We start from the raw sequence: 16,898 nt of genomic DNA, 5'->3' as shown, positions 1-16,898 counted from the left end.
TGACCTTGAACGTGCTCAGACGGCTCACCGTAGCCTGCAGTGAGGCAAAGTCATCCCCAGAAAGCCTACTTGGTGTAGGCTTGTAGACAAGTGTGGACCATGTCATGTGATTTACTGACCACGGTACTGAAAGCGAAAACCAGAATGGTTATACAGGGACAGAAACTAGCAAGTGAGTTAGATGTGGAGCCTCATGGTTGCCTGCTGACTGGGAGCTTTGGCTCGCTGCCACTGCCCAGCATGCAAATAAGGGTTGTCCTGTGTGCTGCTACCCTGGCACAAGATCAAAGTTCAAAGTAGTTTCTACTGAATGCGTACCGCTTTCTTACCATCGTAAAGTTGGAAAGTCATAAAAAAAAAAAGCTGGAAAGTCATTACCTTCCCAGCCCCCCCCCCAAAAAAAGTTGGAAAGTCGTAAGTTGAATCTTCATAAGTCAGGGATTGTCTGTACTGTGTGCTTGGATTCAATATCAAGAAAAGTCCATTCTCTTTGAATTAATCTATGAATTCAACATAGTGTCAGTTAAAAAAAATACCCAGTAGATTCTTGGAGGGGACAAGATGAAACAAGCTGCTTCTCAAGTTCATATAACCAAAGAACTGGGGGAACAGACTAAGAAGGTTTTAAAACATCAAAAGCCGCAGTAGGTAACACAGTGAGATACTAGTATATGGATAGATCAATGAAAGCCATGAAGACGTACCAACATCCATCCAGAGACTCAAATCTAGTATATCACAGTATAAAAGTTTGCGGTTTACATCAGTGGAGGAGTGATGGGCAATTCAGTGAATGGTTCGGGACAACTGGCTACCCATTTGGAAAAATAATAATAATAATAATAATAATAAAGCTAGATTCCTAACGCAAATATTACATCCAAATAAATTCCTAACAGGTCAAAGATTTGAAGGCAAAAAACTAAAACACACAAAAAAAGTGAAAGAAAATGTAAGAGGATTTTTAACGATCTCCGAGCAGGGAAAGCCTTTCCCCGTCTGCTACAAAACCCAGAAGACATAAAAGAAAAGAAATGGACCCGATTTGACATAACAACTAAAAGTTGAGTATGAGATAAAAGCAACACAAATTTAAAGACACACAAAATATTTGCAGCTCATCGTATTTCCTTCACATATAAAGAGTCCCTATAAATAAATAAGAAAAAAAAAAGCCAAAACTTCAATGGGAAAATGGCAAAGGATATAAACAGCTCACTCACAGAAAAAGAAATACAAGTGGCTCTCAAACCCACGGAAAGATGCTTAGTTTCTTTCACTCATGGTAAGAGAAATGCATGTAGTTTCAATCCCGCACGCCTTTACTCAGCATATTCCCCACTGCTTTTCTGCAGGGTACACTTCTCTTTACACTCTTGGTCTCTTCCATCAGGGCCTTGGTCTCCTGCGTTCTAATCCCCTTAAAGAAAGGGGCTGTGTAGGATTAATCTGTGGGTCGGAACCGGCACACCATATCTGCGGTACCAATCAACGCGAAGGAAGGAACGCGGATTCCAGGCCCACGCACCTTCCATTCCACGCCCTTGACTTCACCTAACATCTGCAGCGGCCCCGGGAGGGGGGCTCACAGGTGCCCATTGCTCAGAAGAGAAGGCAAACGTCACGGGACAGACAGGCCCGAAAACCTGTTACCTGAAGACTTCCCCAGAATCCTCCCAGGCCCACCCGGCCTGCTCTGGTTGTCCAAGGGGCTGGGGAGTTGTTGGGGGGCCCAGCGCGGTACTCACTTGTGCGTGTAGCCCTCGGAGCCGGCCGTGAGGTTCGCCTGCATCACCGCCTGAAACTCGGTCTCGTTGCAGCAGTATTTGAAAACCGTGTTGTTATGGTGACAGCAGAGAATGAAGGTTTTGTTGTCCGAGAGCCGGGGGCAGTGGAAGCCAAAGTGATAGCGGCCTTTGTGGTCCGTGTAGGGCTCACAGACTCGGAAGTGCGCGGACAAGACTGGAAAACAGAGTCCCCAGGGTCAGCGTGGGGAGGGGGGTCCCCAAGCCCCACTGCCCTGGGAGTCCATGAGCCTGGGGGGGCTGCGCGCCTCCTCCCTCCCCAGGAGGGCTCAGTGGTCCAGACCGGGAAGCTGTCACCACCCAGACCTCCCTCCATGCCAGCCCGGCTGGCACTGTGTCCCCCAGATGCATCTTAAGCCTCGTGGGGATCCCCTCCAGCGGCTCTGCACACAGCAGGCACTCAACCAGGACACAGTGTTAACTGAGCGCCTGCCTTGCCCTTCATACGCTACCTCTCATTTAGCCCATGTAGCCATCCTAGCAGCCGGGTCTGGGATCCCACTCTACAGATGGAAAAACTGAGGCTCCGTGAGCTGTCTGAGCTCGTAAGAGGTGGTAGGGGGACTCCAACTCAAGCCGGCCAGGGTCTGAAGTCCAGCCCTCTCCATTCCTGTCACCAGCTTTATTATTATTATTATTATTATTATTATTATTATTATTATTATTTTATTTATTTATTCATGAGAGACACAGAGAGAGAGGCAGAGACACAGGCAGAGGAAGGAGAAGCAGACTCCTTGCAGGGAGCCCGATGCAGGACTCGATCCTGGGACTCTGGGATCACGCCCTGAGCCAAAGGCAGACACTCAACCTCTGAGCCACCCAGGCGCCCCTGTCACCAGTTGATGACCTCTGCTACCGTGTGGACTGGTGACAACCTGCCAACAAGCCCAAGAGGCCCGGCTGGAGGGCACCACAGGTGCAGACACCCGGTCCCCCTCTCGAAGGAAGCAACATCTCGTCTGTACCACGGTTTCTGCTAAACCAGTGCCCTAGCCCCAGAGGTCCCCAAGGGCCTGCCCTGGCCACCCCCATCTCACGGTCACAGAGCTGCCCTGGCTTTGGGCCCTGCCTCCCCTGGCTCAAGGCGGGAGGCCTCTATTCAGCCACAGAGGCTGCTGCAAACCCAGGACAGTATTTACCAGTCGTGTGGATGGTGATAAATAGGAGCGAAAGCCTAAGCAAATATAACAATGGAAAAAAACCTGGAGCCCGCTGTCTCGGGCTTAATTAGTATCTTCATAAAAGGGATTGCTGTATCTAATTTGTATCGCTGAAAAGGGGCTTCGTTGGCTGAATACATTTCTCCAACCACAAAGGCTCTGGTTTTGCAAAAGCTCCTCAGCTCATGGAAAGCTCTGTCTCTGCTGAGAGGTAATCAGAGAGCAGCCCACAGGGCTCCCTGGGCGCCCCGGGCTGCTGGAGGGGAGTCCCAGCTGGGCTGCACTGGCCAGTGGGCAGACAGGCCTCATGAGCCGGAGTGCTGAGGCGGGGGGGGCGGGGGGGGGCTCATGAAATCCTGGGCCCCAAGTACAGCACCCTCTCCCGTGGGGATAGACACGACCACTTTGGGAAGAAGGGCCCAGGGGAGCCCTCCAGGCCCCCTGCTCGACCTTGACCTTGGGAAACAGAAGACCCTCCCAGGGGATGACAACCCTCACTAAGCATGCCCCATCTCATTTAATCTCACGTACTCCCATCGTACAGAGGAGAAAATCGAGGCTCAGAGCAGTGGTTTCACAGTGCGGACCTGACCTGCTGCATCTGCATCCTCTGGGGACGCATCACAAACGCAGCGTCTCAGGCCCCTCAGCAGAGCTTCTGCATGAGCAATGCTGGCGTGGGAGGCAAGGCCTGCAGGTGATGCTGACGGCCTGGGGTTTGGGACCCACCGGCCCGGAGGAAGGACACGGCGGAGGCTGGATGTGAGGGCCAGAGGCGGGAAGTCCAGCGTCCATCCAGAGGTGAGGAAGCCCTGCTGTGGGCGGGCCTGTAGGCAGCTGGACAAGTCCACAACCCGCAAGCAGCTCGTCAGCAAGACCGGCTCAGGCCTGAGGCTGGATCGAGAGGCTAGGACCTGAAGTGGGACCCAGGGAGGGAAGGGATGGAGCGGGGAGGTGGCCTCTGAGCGTGGCTTCTGGGCTTCTGGGGTGGGGAGGGAGGCTGGGTAAGGCCGAAAATAGGAGAAATCCCACTGGATCACCCCGGCCACCACAGATGGTCTGGTGCCACTTGTTTTGCCACTTGGCAAAGATAAGGAGGCCACTGCTGCTTCCCGAGGAAGAATGCAGGAGAGCTGAAGTTGCCTAGAGCTCGGAGCCGGGGCAGCTGGGTCTGAATCATGGAGCATGCAGGGTGATCTGGCCCATCACGACCTCTGTGTGCCTCCTTGCGCTCACAGATGGGAGCCCACTGGCACCCCCGATGGCTGGGGCTCCGAAGACAGTAAACAGCAAAGCATGGGCCTTGCTTGGAGCAGGGAGGTGCGAGCAAGTGAGCGGCTGATACAGGGCTGCACCTGCTGGCTTCCAGACCCGCTGGGGTCCTCGGGCTGTGCCTGGGCCCCAGGGCAGAGGGACACTCTGTGAGCAGGCCACCAGTGGGTTCCAAGCCACCAGGAGAACTGGTCCGAGTGGAAAGGGGACCCCAAGGAGGCAGCCGCTCCCTTGGGTTCCAAGGGAGGACCACGGCGCGCCCTCATCGTCTAACGGCCGTGTGACTGTGTGGCCTGGGGCAGCTCCCCGTCCTTTGAGCCTGTTCCCTCATTTGTGAAATGGGTGAGGACTTCCTCCTCTCTCCCAGGAGGCAGTGAGGACCACGGGCACTAACGCTTGGAACAGGAGTCAGGGAGGAGCTTGGTGAACAGTGGCTCCCAGACCCTTGGCCTGGCTCTGGCTCTGCATCCTGGAGCCTCCTGTCCCCCCAGGGCCCTCAGGGCCTCCCTCTGAGCCATGTTGTCCCTCAGCAAAGGGACAAGGGCAGGAAGCCTGTGTCAACAGGTCTGCTGGAGCGAGAGGGCATGAGGAGGTCCTGTGCACAAAGGCACAAACGACAGAGGCAGAGACACAGAGACACCGAGAGATACAGAGAGGGAGACAGACACAGAGGGAGATACAGAGAGAGCAGAGGCCTGGCTCAGGCCAGGGCTCGTCCAGCCACCACTGCTGGCGGGCGGGAGGGGGGCTTCTCCAGGCGGCAGCTTCAGCTCGGAGCAGCTGAAGGACTTGCTTTATGCCCATCTGTGTCGACAGGAGTGTGGGGGCCCACCTGCTGCATCAGGCGATGCCCAGGAGGAGGTCGGGTGACAGCCGGCGGATTGGAACCCCAGTCCCCGCGCTGGCTGTATGGCCTCCTCCTACCCAGTTCGGCTCTGAGCCTCAGTTTCTTCATCCATACAATGGGATGACCACGGCATTTCGGCCTTGACTTTCAGGTGTGGGGTAGGGAATCCACGGGAAGGCTCTCCCAGGGCTGGCAGCGGCAGTTAACCCCCTCGTGCCTGGGGGGACACTCAGCACGGCTCCTGGCGAGGGCACTCGGGGGGCAGCACACAGTAGGTTCTCACCGAACAGCACTGAGCGTTAGCTCCTCACCAGGGGGAGGCTGGGGGGCCAGGGGCAGCGCCCCCCCCCCCACCTGCCAGGACCCAGAACCCCGGCCGGGCTAGCGCGGACCCTGGGAAGGGATCACCCGCGCCACCCCCCCACCCCCCCGCTGGGCACCCATGGAAGTTCTACCTGCAGAGATCAGCAACGAGAGGACGGTGAGCACGTTCAAGGACTGCTGGCCACAACTGGTCATCATTTGGCTGGCATCGATCCGTGGGGAGCTGCCTGTTTAACGAGATTCGGCAGAGGCTGGGTGTGGGCTGACACTGCTGCCCACGGCGGGGGACGAGAGCAGGGGCAGGGCCGGGAGGATGGAAGCGCGGCCATCCAATTTCCTTCTGGAACAGATGACCTCCCCCACCCGTCAACTGTCACCTCCTTTTCTTTTCACGGCAAAATGAGACTTAATCAAAAGCGGGCCGGTGGCTCAGGTGGTGGAAAATGGGCAGGCGGAGGCCAGTGGGCGGGCACCCCGGGGTGCGGGGGGCCAGCGCAGCTGCTTAGCACGGGGGGTTTGGGGGGCCGGGGTGTTGGACAGGAGCTCGCACACCCCCCGGGGGCCTGCAGGCCCCAGGTCCCCCTGCTGTGCCGCTCACGGGGACTCCCGTTAACCCCTCCGCCGGTCCGCACAGGGCCGGGCACCGTCCGGGCATCAGGGACACGGCAGTGGGCAGACCAGATGCGACGCAGCACGAACGCGGCCCGTGGCCCGGCCCTGCGTCCAGCGAGGGAGGCTGAGGGCAAGCGCACGAGCAGAGGAATGTCTGAAACGCTCCGAGGCTCCCAGGGTTACATCCTCAAGAGCTGCCAGCTGGGGCTTGGACACACACTGGCACGCCCGTGTTCGCAGCTGCACGAGGCGCGGCTGCAGCAAGTGCAAACAGCCCCCGTGTCCCGATAAACGGGGACATGAAAGATGGACACATGGCGGATGAGGGTTCAGCCTCTAAAAGGAAGGGGAGGCTGACAGGTGCCACCCACGGGTGAGCCCGAGGACATCGTGCTGGGGGAGACGAGCCTGCCATGGAAGGACACGCGCCGTGTGACTCCACTGACACGGGGTCCCCGGGGTCGTCGTCACGTTCGTAGAAACGAGTAGGATGGTGGGCACTGGGGGCCAGGGAAGGGATGGGAGCGCGTGTTTCATGGGACAGAGCTTGTTCCCACCAGTTGGGAAGATGGAGAGAGTCCTGGAGAGGGATGGTGGTGATGGCTGCGTGGACTTAATGCCGCCCAACTATACTCTAAATATGGTTAAAACATAGACTCCATGTCATGTGTATTTTACCACAATAAACAAAGCTACGAGGGCGGAATAACACCAGATGTGTGTGTGAGGGGGTACACAGTGGTGTCAGGGGGCTGGTTCAGGAGAGTGGTCGGGGAAGGCCTCGGGCCGAGGTGACAGCCGGCAGACCTGAGACAGGAGTGAGCAGCGTGGCTGTTGGGAGGAACCGTGCTGCAGACCAGGGAGCAGCAGGTGCAAAGGCCCTGAGGCAGGAGCAGCTGAGAGGCCAGTGGGGAATACTAGGGAGTACATGTCGCAGGAGGCCACCTGAGGCATAGCCTTGGCCCTCAGTGGCCACCTCATATCAGGTTGTTGAAGCCCCAGGACAAACCTTAGGGCACCTCACCATCATCACCACCTCCCTACAGGGGTGTGGGAATGGAGGCAGGGCACCTGAGAAGGCCTAAATGTGCTCCGTGTAAACCCTGTGGTCGACCCCCTACTCCCAGTGGGCTGTAAATTGCATGTGGCTGCGGAGAGGTGTAGACACTCGGGATGGGGATTAATTTGCTGAGCACCTAATATGTGCCAGGCTCTGGTTCCGCTCATGGACCTCTTCCCTCGTGTCACACCCCATCAGGGTGTATGAATTGTGCCCCCCCAAATCCTTAGGTCGCAGTCCTAACCCCCCACCCCCGGAACCTCAGAATGGGACCTTATTTAGAAATAGGGTCATTGGAGATATAGTTATAGGGGGTCATTCCTGGGGTCTGGGGAGACCCCAACCAAACACGACTGGTGACCTTATAAGAAGGGGATGTTACGACGTGGAGACATGAAGAGAGGAGGCCAAGTGAAGACAGAGGTAGAGGTTGGGGCGATGATGCATCTACACGCCGGTGAACCCCAAGACGGCCAGCAGACCTCGGGAGGCTGGGGGAGAGCCTGGGCCGACGCCCCGGGAGGCCAGGGGGGTCCAGCCCCGCCCACACCTTGGTCCTGGACTCCGGCCTCCCGCCCGTGCAAGCAGACATCAGCCGTGGTGCTTTGTTCCGGGGCCCCGGGACCCTGTCACTCCTCCTCCTGCGGGGATCACCCCAGGACAGGCCGGGATCCGCAGTGAGGTGTGAGGGGTGCGCGCGGCTCACTGGGAGCTGGGGCCCATGTGAGGACCCTGAGTGCCCTCCCAGCCAGGCCGTACCCCCACCTGCAGGGCAGGTTTTGACCCCTCCGTCCTGGGTCTGGTGCCGATGCCGTGTCGTCCCCCCGCCCCGTGAAGCCCTCTGCCTCCCAGGGGAAGGTCTGCGAGCAGAGCAGACTGCAGAGACCTGCTGCCAGAGAACACGGTTCTGGAAGATGGTACCGGGAAGGGCACGAGAGCCCTCCGGCCGCCTGACTGTCCTGGGGTACCTGCTCTGGGCCCGGCCCCGGGCTGGGCTCCAGGGGTCAGGACGGCCAGCTCGTCCTCGCCCTCGGCAGCTCACAGCCTGGTCGGGGGGGGGCACAGGGGTGCCAGCTGGGGCCTGAGGGGGTCCCTCTGCGTGGCGGCAGGCGGAGGAGAAAGCCACCTGGGAAACCCAGAGGCTCGGAACTTCCGAGAGGAGACAGGACCGGGCTCCATGGGCCGCTCAGGCCTCGCTCTCACCCGGAGCACGGGCGGTGGGGTGGCCAAGGGTGCCAGGGGCTGTTCCTCTGAAGCGTGAGCCAGGATACGATGGGGGTTGGCATGAGCGTGCGGTGGGGGGCCCGAGACGCCGTCATTCGGAGGTTGTGCCCGCTGGCCCTCCCATCCCTCCCGCAGGCCCCTCTCCGCACCCACCGGCCCACCGGCTCTAAGCCGCCCACCGGCTCTAAGCCGCTTAATTGTTCCGAGCCTGGGCCTCCGCCCGGCCTCCCTCAGGGCCCTCCTAGGAGGATGAAGGAGATTAAAGCATTTCAAAGTGCTTAGCCAGGATTTGCACTGAGGAAACCCAAAGATCGACCCTGAAAAGCGCATGGTGGGGCATGGGGAGGGACAGGTCCTCTGAGGTGACACCCTCCATGGGAGCAAGCCCAGGCCCGCAGGTCTCCTGACCCTCTGGCTCCTGTAGGGTGGAGTCCAGGGCACAAACCCTAGGGCCAGTGGGTTTGTTGAATGAATATAGGGTGTGTGTGTGTGTGTGCTGGGTGGGGGGATCCACCCTGCCTTGCACCCAGCACTCCCTCCTGCTGCTCCAGCCCCTACAAAGCCCTCCATCTATGGGGGCTGGGGGCTGTCCCTCATACCCGGGTGTCCTCCTCTCACTCCTGAGTGCAAATCCCACACCGCCTTAGAGGCAGCTCCAGGAGGCCCGCCGTGATCCCATCCGCTGGAAGAAGCGGCACGTCACCTTCCATCTCTGCTTTCATTCCTGTGCTCATTCATTTATTCACTCGCCTGCTTTCCCAGTATCCTCTCATTAACCCCCACTCTGGAACAGGTTTGAGCGGGGTTCTGGGGGCGGGGACGCCCGTCAGCTCTACTTTATGGGCCTGGTCCTGTGCCCTCCTCTATGAGGCCATGAGAGCCAGCTGGGGGCCACGGGCACGGGGCTTGGGCTCCAGAGTCCCCCAGACTGGGTGTGACTCCCAGCCCGGCCCCCACCAGCCTCAGAGGCCTGTCCTGGCTCCTCCCAGAGGCCAGCATGCTGCAGGTGTGTGGGGCCAGGACACACTCCGGGCTGCTCAGAGTCCACGGCCCGACCGTGCTCCCACTCCCACCCAGGGCTGCCTGGGCCTGAGTCAACAGTGGGGGGGGGGGGTTCACGGAGGACAGAAGCCACAGCCCTGTTTGCTGGACAAAGGTCGGGGTACGGGGAGTCTGGCTGGGGCCTGCAGGCCTATGGGGGGGCCCTGCTCCCCAGGCGCTCAGGGCAGCTCAGGTGCCGGACCTGAAGGCCGAATCCACCGCGGAACAAAAGCCCACCTCGTGTCACATGGGAAGTTACGTAAAAATCCCATTTCTAACGAGACAGCAAAACTCAGAAGCCAGCTATGCCCCCCTGCCCCCGCTGGCAGGGTCAGAGTGGCTTCTGGAAAGTCGGTGCCTGGGGGCAGCCGTGTCCTAGGTCCATTCTCAGGGGTCACACGACTGAGAGCACCGACATTCACAAGGTGGAAGCCATCCCCTGGCGCTCGTGTGGGGTCCGCAGAGGGGCCACGGGCCCAGGGGCCACAGGTGCAGGTGGAAAGGGGACGTCACATGTCAGGTGTGGCCACCTGGGACCTCCATGGGTGACGCCTGCGGGACAGGGGAGCCTCCCTTCCTCCCCGGGGCCGAGTCCTGGACCCTGACTTTTCCCTGTGTCATCTCTGGGAACCCCGTCACCCGGGGCAGGCAGGCCACCAAACCCCGTCTCGTAAAGAAGGAAACAGGCTCAAGGTCACCCGGCCCCTCAGCGACCAGGACGGGACAGGAGGCCAACCCCGCCGGGGTCCTGCTGTCTGCCTGGGCGCTGCAGGGTTTCGGGGCATCGCCCCACCCCCCGCCCCTCCCCCCGAGGAAGCACATCTCCCACAGATGGATTAGATTTATCGTCCTGGGTTCTAGTTCTCTGAAAATTGGTAAAATTACCCCCACGAGGGTAGCTCGGGGCCGCCAATAAAACTCAAATAACTGGAAGAATGTTCTGGATGAGTAGGACTCCCCCGAGCTCTAATCGCATCCAGAATCACGGGTCCAGCACGCATCTCTGCGGTCCACCCCTCGGGTCAGCCGGGGACTGCTGTTCCCAGATTCGAGGATTATTTTTAAACACCGAATTTGGCGAGGCTGGAGAGGAGAGGAAGGAGGGCACGCGGAGAGAAAGAGCTGATGGATTATGCCCCACCGGGGACGACAGCAGATCTGCTCTTGTCAGCCTGGCCGGGCGAGGGAGGGACGCGGGGCAGGGCCTGGGTGCAGGCAGGAGGGGCTGCCGAGGACACCCCAGGCCGGGCACCCCTCGGGGGGCACCCCCTTCTGGGACCACCACACCCGGCCCCGGGCCTGGCCGAGCGCATCCTCCTGCCGGGACCCGGTCAAGGGCAGCATGGCCTGCAGGTTGGGTCCCGCAGCCTGGACCACACCGTCTGGGGCCGGGACTTGGCTGCACTTATGTCACCACACCCCGTGTGGCCTGGGACAAGTCTCCCCGGTCTCCTTGGACCTAGAATGGGAATAAAAATAGTATCTAATTCACAGGATCCTCGTGACTGTCCGTCCAATGAGGTGATGCATCAAAGTGCCTGGGACGGAGCTGGCAGGCAGTGGGTGCTGAGAGTGTCGGTGCGCAGTGTTCCTTGGGCTGCCTCTGCCCCAGCCCCCCGCCCCCCAGCACCTGCCCAGGTCCCCGTGGCCCCAGGGCCGGCTTTCTGACGTGCCCACTTTCTCAGGAGTCCCGGCAGCTCCGGGTTCAAGTCTATACCCTATCCTGAGGCCCCGCACGGTCTGGCCCCCACCCCGACTCCCTCCGCTCCTCCAGGGTCCGCCCTCTCCTCTGGGCGCCGGCACAGGCTGCCCCCCCACCCTGTGCCTGGGAGCCCCTTCCCCTGTCCCGCAGCTGGGCAGCTTCGACCCAACTTTCAAGGCTCAGCCCCTGGGTGGGCTCCCAAAGCTCCCTGCCCCTGCGCCTGCCCCGGGTTGTCTCAGGCTGTGTTGGATTCACCCACCCCCAGCGTGGGCAGGAGCACGGCAGGGCACAAAGCTTTAGTGCAAACCGGGAGAAGAGACAATGAATGTGGCCCTGGCCCCCTTTAGACCTGGCCACCCAAGCCCGGAATTTCCCGGCATTGGAAACCTACAAGGACGCCTGACTAGTGACAGGTGTGTCACCCAAACACATCCAGCCCCCCCCTCCCCTGCCGGGTGCATGAGGGCCCCACGGCAGGGCGAGGACAGGTCCTGCCCCAGCCTACTGGGTGCCGGGTGGCGGAGAGCAGAGCACGGGCGTCCAGTGGGGTCCTTCCCGGGTGCCCCCTTCCCCAACTCCTACATCCAAGTCAGACCAACCTACCAGGTCCAGCGCCAAGGACACCTGGTCACCCTCCCACCCCACCGTCCGGGGAGTGGTTCGTCCTCTGGAGGTCCATTCAATGAATACCCAACTGGGCCGACCCCAGTGCAGGCGAGGGTGGGTGGGTGTTCAGACACAGGCAAGAGGGACACAGCCTGGCGGCCATGGGACTAGGGTCTGGGGGGGCGACTCATGAAGCACCCGATTCCATGACGAATTAGTCACAAAGCTTGGACAGTCTTCCCACTACTACTGGCAGTAACAGGACTGCTGCGAATAGTAATGAAACAAGGGTGGGGCGCTTCAGGGACTCGCAGACCGTCCCGCAGGCAGCAGGTGCCCAAGAGACAGGTGATGGGGAGGCGACAGCCCTTGGGGCCCCTCCCCGAGCTCATTCACCGCTCGCCACACCCCAGCCCTGAGGCTGTACCTCCCCCCCACCCCTCCCCCAGGGAGCAGATGGAGGGTGAGGGCAGAGCCAGGATTCAAACCTCGTGCTCTGCCCCTGTGCCCTGTCTACACTGACAGATGAGCGCGTCCACACCCCAGGCAACACACACATGTGCACACACATCCACACACCGTACCCGTCCGCACCCATATGGAAGCACACGTGGTATCAGCAGCGATGTTTAATCTCCAGCGCATTCCCAAGAGGTACAGACCCGACCCTGAGCTCACGAACTTTCGTTTTCAGGACGGCGCTCCCTTCGAGGTTATGAACTCTCACTCCGAAATGTGAAGTCTGGGAATAAACACGCGGGGAGGCGGGACGCCTGCGTGAAGCAAGATCAAAGTGGAGGGAGCGGGGCGGAGGGAGGAGGGACGTGTTCCCTCCCTGTGCTGGCCGGGGCCAGGGGGCCGGAGCACACGCGTGGAGGACACACACAGGCCAGAGAGCAACAGGTGCGCTGAGCCCCGCGCCAGCCCCCTCCCCACAGCTCCTCACCACCCCCTCACTGTGCTGGCCCCTGAGGTCCCGGGTTGCTCCCACCTCAAGGGCAGACCTGCAAGCCTGGGAGGGAGCCCCCTCCGGCCCCCCACTTCCTCTCCCTTGATCAGTCAAGCACCTCGGGGTCCCTGTGCACCACTGCTGTACCCCCAACCCATCCTCACCTGGAAGCCAGAGAGCTGGCTTTCAAAATGCGGGCCCCAGCGACCCAATCAAAACCCCCCAAAGGCACTGGCTGAAGAGCAGACTCTGGAGGGGTCCTGGCTCCTCCCTGGCCGGGAGGTCCCCCTCCAGCCTCACTAGCCATCTCTCCGCCCCTGGCACTTCCAGACAAATCCCCCAGGGCCTGTGGCCTCCAAGGCCTGACCCCTGCCGCTGTGCTCGCTGCCCGTCCACCTTTCCCTCCCACGCAGAAGGCGGTTTCTAGTTGCATGCCTGGCGCAGGGGCTCTCTGAGCACATCTGTCTTCCATCGAGCTGTAGGCCGGACGAGGGCTGGGACCTGGGACCAGCGACATAACTTGCAGGGCCCGGTGCAAAATAAAAAATGCAGGTCTTTGTTTAAAAAAAAACAAGCTTGGGCCCTCCTGAGTGCCGGGCTCGGCGTGACTGCACAGGTCCCGTGCCACCAAAGCTGGCCCTGCTGAGACCATGCGGTCGCCGCGTGTCACCGTAAGCAGCACGGGGCCTGGCACACAGTGGGCACTTTCTAAACACTCGCTGGGCTGGGGGATGACTGTAGGCATCATTAGCTCTGCTTTGCAGATAAATAAACCATAACTTAGCCTAAGTGGTTTGCCCGGACCTGGAGGGGGCAGGGCCATGACCTGAACTCAGGTCTGTCTGCTGGCAAATGGGCTGGTGGTGGGTGCGGGGGTGACATCACCTAGCCTGGGATCTAAGCTCTGCCGCTCACTAGCTGAGTATTCTCGGCAGCTTACTTCCCTGGCCTCTGGTCCCTCATCTGTAAGGTGGGAACCAGGCCCCCACCTTGCTGGGCTACAAAGAGACAGAAAGAGCCAGAAAGGCTAGTGCCAGAGCATAATGCTAGCGCTCCATGAGTGCCTCCTATCCACTGTTGCCAATGGTTTAAGGACCCCAGAGTTTCCTGGGTGCCCCTTAGCAAATGAAAGGGCGTTTGAACACTATGCCTCCAGGTGAATTCCTCTTCGTGCTGCGCCTATGCCTTTAGTTGGCGCTAAGATCTTTCCACCCCGCCTGCTGGCTAATTGCTTCCCTGCCTGGTGCAAGCTTCTGGGGCAGAGGGGACTTCTGTGCCTCTTATCCCCCCACCATGCTTTGCATACAGTAGGTGCTTGAGTAGACATTTGCTGCCCAAAAGGGTGGGAACCCCGTCCACACTCATTGGCCTGGGTGCCAGGCCCACCTCATTGCAAGGAGCAAGCTCTGGGAGGAAACAAGGTGCATCAGGCGTTGGCCTTTAGGGCAACACGCTCTCTCCTCCGGTAGAGACAGGGTCTCGACTTCAACTGTCACTGCCAGCGACCCTTGGGCACCAGCCTCGCCGTGGAAGCCACTCGCCTTAGCCGAGAAACCCCAAACCCCAACTCTGGGGCCGGGGAACCCCCCGGGCCCCCTGCAGTCACCCACATCAGGCGGGCATGATCACACCTGCTCCATGGGGCCGCTGCAGGGTCAGAGGGATTTCTGCACACTATAGTATGGGGTGTTGGAAAGAGCGTCCCAATCCCTGCTTCCAGAACACACTGCAGCCTCTCCTTGATAGGGCTCTCTGCCCTCTGTGACACTCTCCACCCGGCCAGCTGGGCTCTGGGTTCAAGTCTTCACCTCGCCTTGCTTCCCTGGACCCCTTCCTTGACCCCTTGCCCCGGGGCCAGTTCTGCACAACCAAGTCCTCCCTGCATGTCCCTTTCTCCAATGCTGGAGGTAGGCACTGCTGCTCGACCCACGTCACAGGTGAGGAGACCGAGGCGGGAAATCCCAGCCCCTGGAGGTTCTGTTCTCCCCCTCGGGTCACAGGGCAAGCGGCTCCCCCGCCTCAGCCTCGGTTTCCTCCCTCGTTAAAGGGAGAGCTTAGCTGAAGCCATCGAGGGACACTCTGCAACCTGACATCCCTCCGCCTCTGTCTGTTCCCTCGAATTATTTGGCCGCACCATGGAGATAAAACAACCCCTGGAAATCCCAGCGGCATTTTGTCTTCCCCACTGGAGAAACACAAAAATATCACATGAAGAATGAATCACTGGAAGTGTCAGGGCAGGAAGAGGAAAGACAGGCCCGCAGAACGCCTGTCGGAGGGTGGCCCCGATTTCTTTCCTGACACCCAGGCCTCCCACCGTGCGAGGGACCCTGGCCCTGGGAACCCTCCCCATGGGGGACGACAGGAGCCAAGCCTCAGTTTCCTATGTGTCAATGAGGCTCACACACCCGCCCTGCTGGGGTGCTGGGAGGGACCAGGGAGGCATGCCTGAATGTATTTGTTCACTCATTCCCTGCAAGGTGGGACACCGGGTGCTGGGCTGGGGAGCTGAACAAACCCGCCCCACCCTCAGAAACCAGCCAGATACCCATTTGTGCGACCCAGGGCAGCGGAGCCAATGGGAGGGCCCTGACCTGGTCTGGGTTGGGGGCACCCCAGGGCAGCTGAGACCTGAGGTCGCTGGGCCTTACCCAGACCAGGAGAGGGTGGGCCTCGGGGATGGAGTGCGCCAGCATTGAGCACAACTCGGGGAAAGGCCGAGAGGTGGAGCAGAGCCAGGGGAGGATGAGGCAGGTGCCCTGGGAGAAGGGGGAGGGGAGGCCGAGGTGGGGGAGGAGGCCCTGTTTACCTATCAGGACCGTGGTGGGCACTCCGGGCACAGAAGGGGTGCTGACGGGCTCACTCCTACGATTTATAAGGCCCACCATAAATGAGGGGTGCTACACTCTTGGGTGGGGAAGGGACTGAGAAACAGAGCAAAGGGCAAAAAGCAAGGGAAGTGGGGTGGGAGGGAGCCACTTGAGCACCTACTGTGTGCGAAGCCCTTCTGGGCATTCTTAGGGCTGCATTCAATGGGGGAGGGAGGGAGGGACCCCTGCTCACACAGGGGCCAGTGTGACCCGGCGGGGGGCCCGAGTCTGCCCACTCAGTCCTCCGTCTGGCCAGCTGGGTGTGCACACAGGCCATTCCGGGGAGCTGGGTGGACAGGCGGGAGGTTGAAAGCACTTCGAGCCGGGCCATAAAGGAGGCCAGCTCCCTCTCCCTCCACTCTATCCCCTGCCTGTCGGAGCTGGGCCGGAGATTAACCCCCTTCCTCACCCCCTAAAGAACGGGGGCTCTGCTTATCACGAAGTTCAGACTGGCCTGGGTTCTGGGTTCCCCTTCTCCAGCCACGGCCCCGGGGGGACAGTGGTCCCCAGGGTGACCATGGCATCACGGGGTAACCAGGGGCCGTGGGGAGGTGCCCTACCCGGCCTGGCGGGGTTGGGGTGGTATTTATTTAATCCTCGGGATTAGGAGACCCACCCGACCTAACCAGACACAGAAGCCCAATGCTGCCTCGTACCTGCCTGGGCGGCTCACCTGCCCCTGCGAGTTCAGTTTCTTCCCCGGGAGGCGGGTGCCCTGCCTCTCCCCTCTCCAGATCTGGGGGGACGTGGGAGATGAGAAGCATGCTGTACACAAGGTGCCCTTGATCATTCACAGTGACGCCAGGTGATTCAGGGATGGCAGGATGGGTGGGCTCTGTCTCAGGCGGGGAAATGACACCAAACGGATGTCGGTGACCGAACGCACCACAAACTGCCAGCCGTTCTGCAGACGTGGGGGGACGACAGACGACAAAGCCCTCACTAAGGGCCAGGTGCTCTGGGCCGTGCCCTTGACACCATGACCTTCCCTGATGGCGCTCCCCTCACCCAAGGGGGATGATGACACTCTGTGCCTCGCTCAGGTGTTGCTGACACTAATCGTAGGCCCCAGTGTGGAACCCGGATTCGAAACAGACCAAGCTAAGCAACTGTTGTACCGGGGTGTGTTCACCCTGGGGTGAGGTACCTGCGTCAAGGGTAGAGTATGTGCAGGGAAGAGCCAGCACTTATCAGCTCAGGACCTTGGACAATCAAGGGGCCTCTCAGACCGTCGCGTCTTCTTCTGTCTAATGGGGATGGTGTTCAGGGTAGGGCAAGACGTGTACAGAATGTTGTAAGAGGTGGCTAGACCAGGGTGCCGCGGTGTGGACCTGGCGCTCGACGCGAAAGCTGGCTAGGAATGCAGGATCTCACAATCTGTATCTACGTCGGCTTTTCAGGGGACTCTGACACAAGCTCAAGA

At 60.1% G+C, this 16,898-nt stretch overlaps 1 protein-coding gene across 3 annotated transcripts in view; it reads right to left on the bottom strand.

Annotated features, from left to right (window-relative positions):
• Positions 1-16,898, bottom strand: part of SHISAL1 (shisa like 1) — a 74,443-nt gene that overhangs the window by 43,145 nt on the left and 14,400 nt on the right. For all 3 annotated transcript variants that reach the window (XR_013388960.1, XM_077914168.1, XM_077914167.1), the window contains exons 2-3: positions 5,543-5,638; positions 1,749-1,962 (exon numbers count right to left, since the gene is read on the bottom strand). Coding sequence is in view for 2 of the 3 variants with exons in the window: in XM_077914168.1 (XP_077770294.1) it covers positions 1,749-1,962; positions 5,543-5,609 (281 nt within the window). In the remaining variant the exon portion in view is untranslated. The remainder of the gene's footprint in view (positions 1-1,748; positions 1,963-5,542; positions 5,639-16,898) is intronic.

This window comes from Canis aureus, chromosome 11 (genome assembly GCF_053574225.1).
Source record: "Canis aureus isolate CA01 chromosome 11, VMU_Caureus_v.1.0, whole genome shotgun sequence".
In the NCBI taxonomy this organism is placed as follows: Eukaryota; Metazoa; Chordata; class Mammalia; order Carnivora; family Canidae; genus Canis; species Canis aureus.
This window is presented reverse-complemented; position numbering and strand designations above follow the sequence as displayed.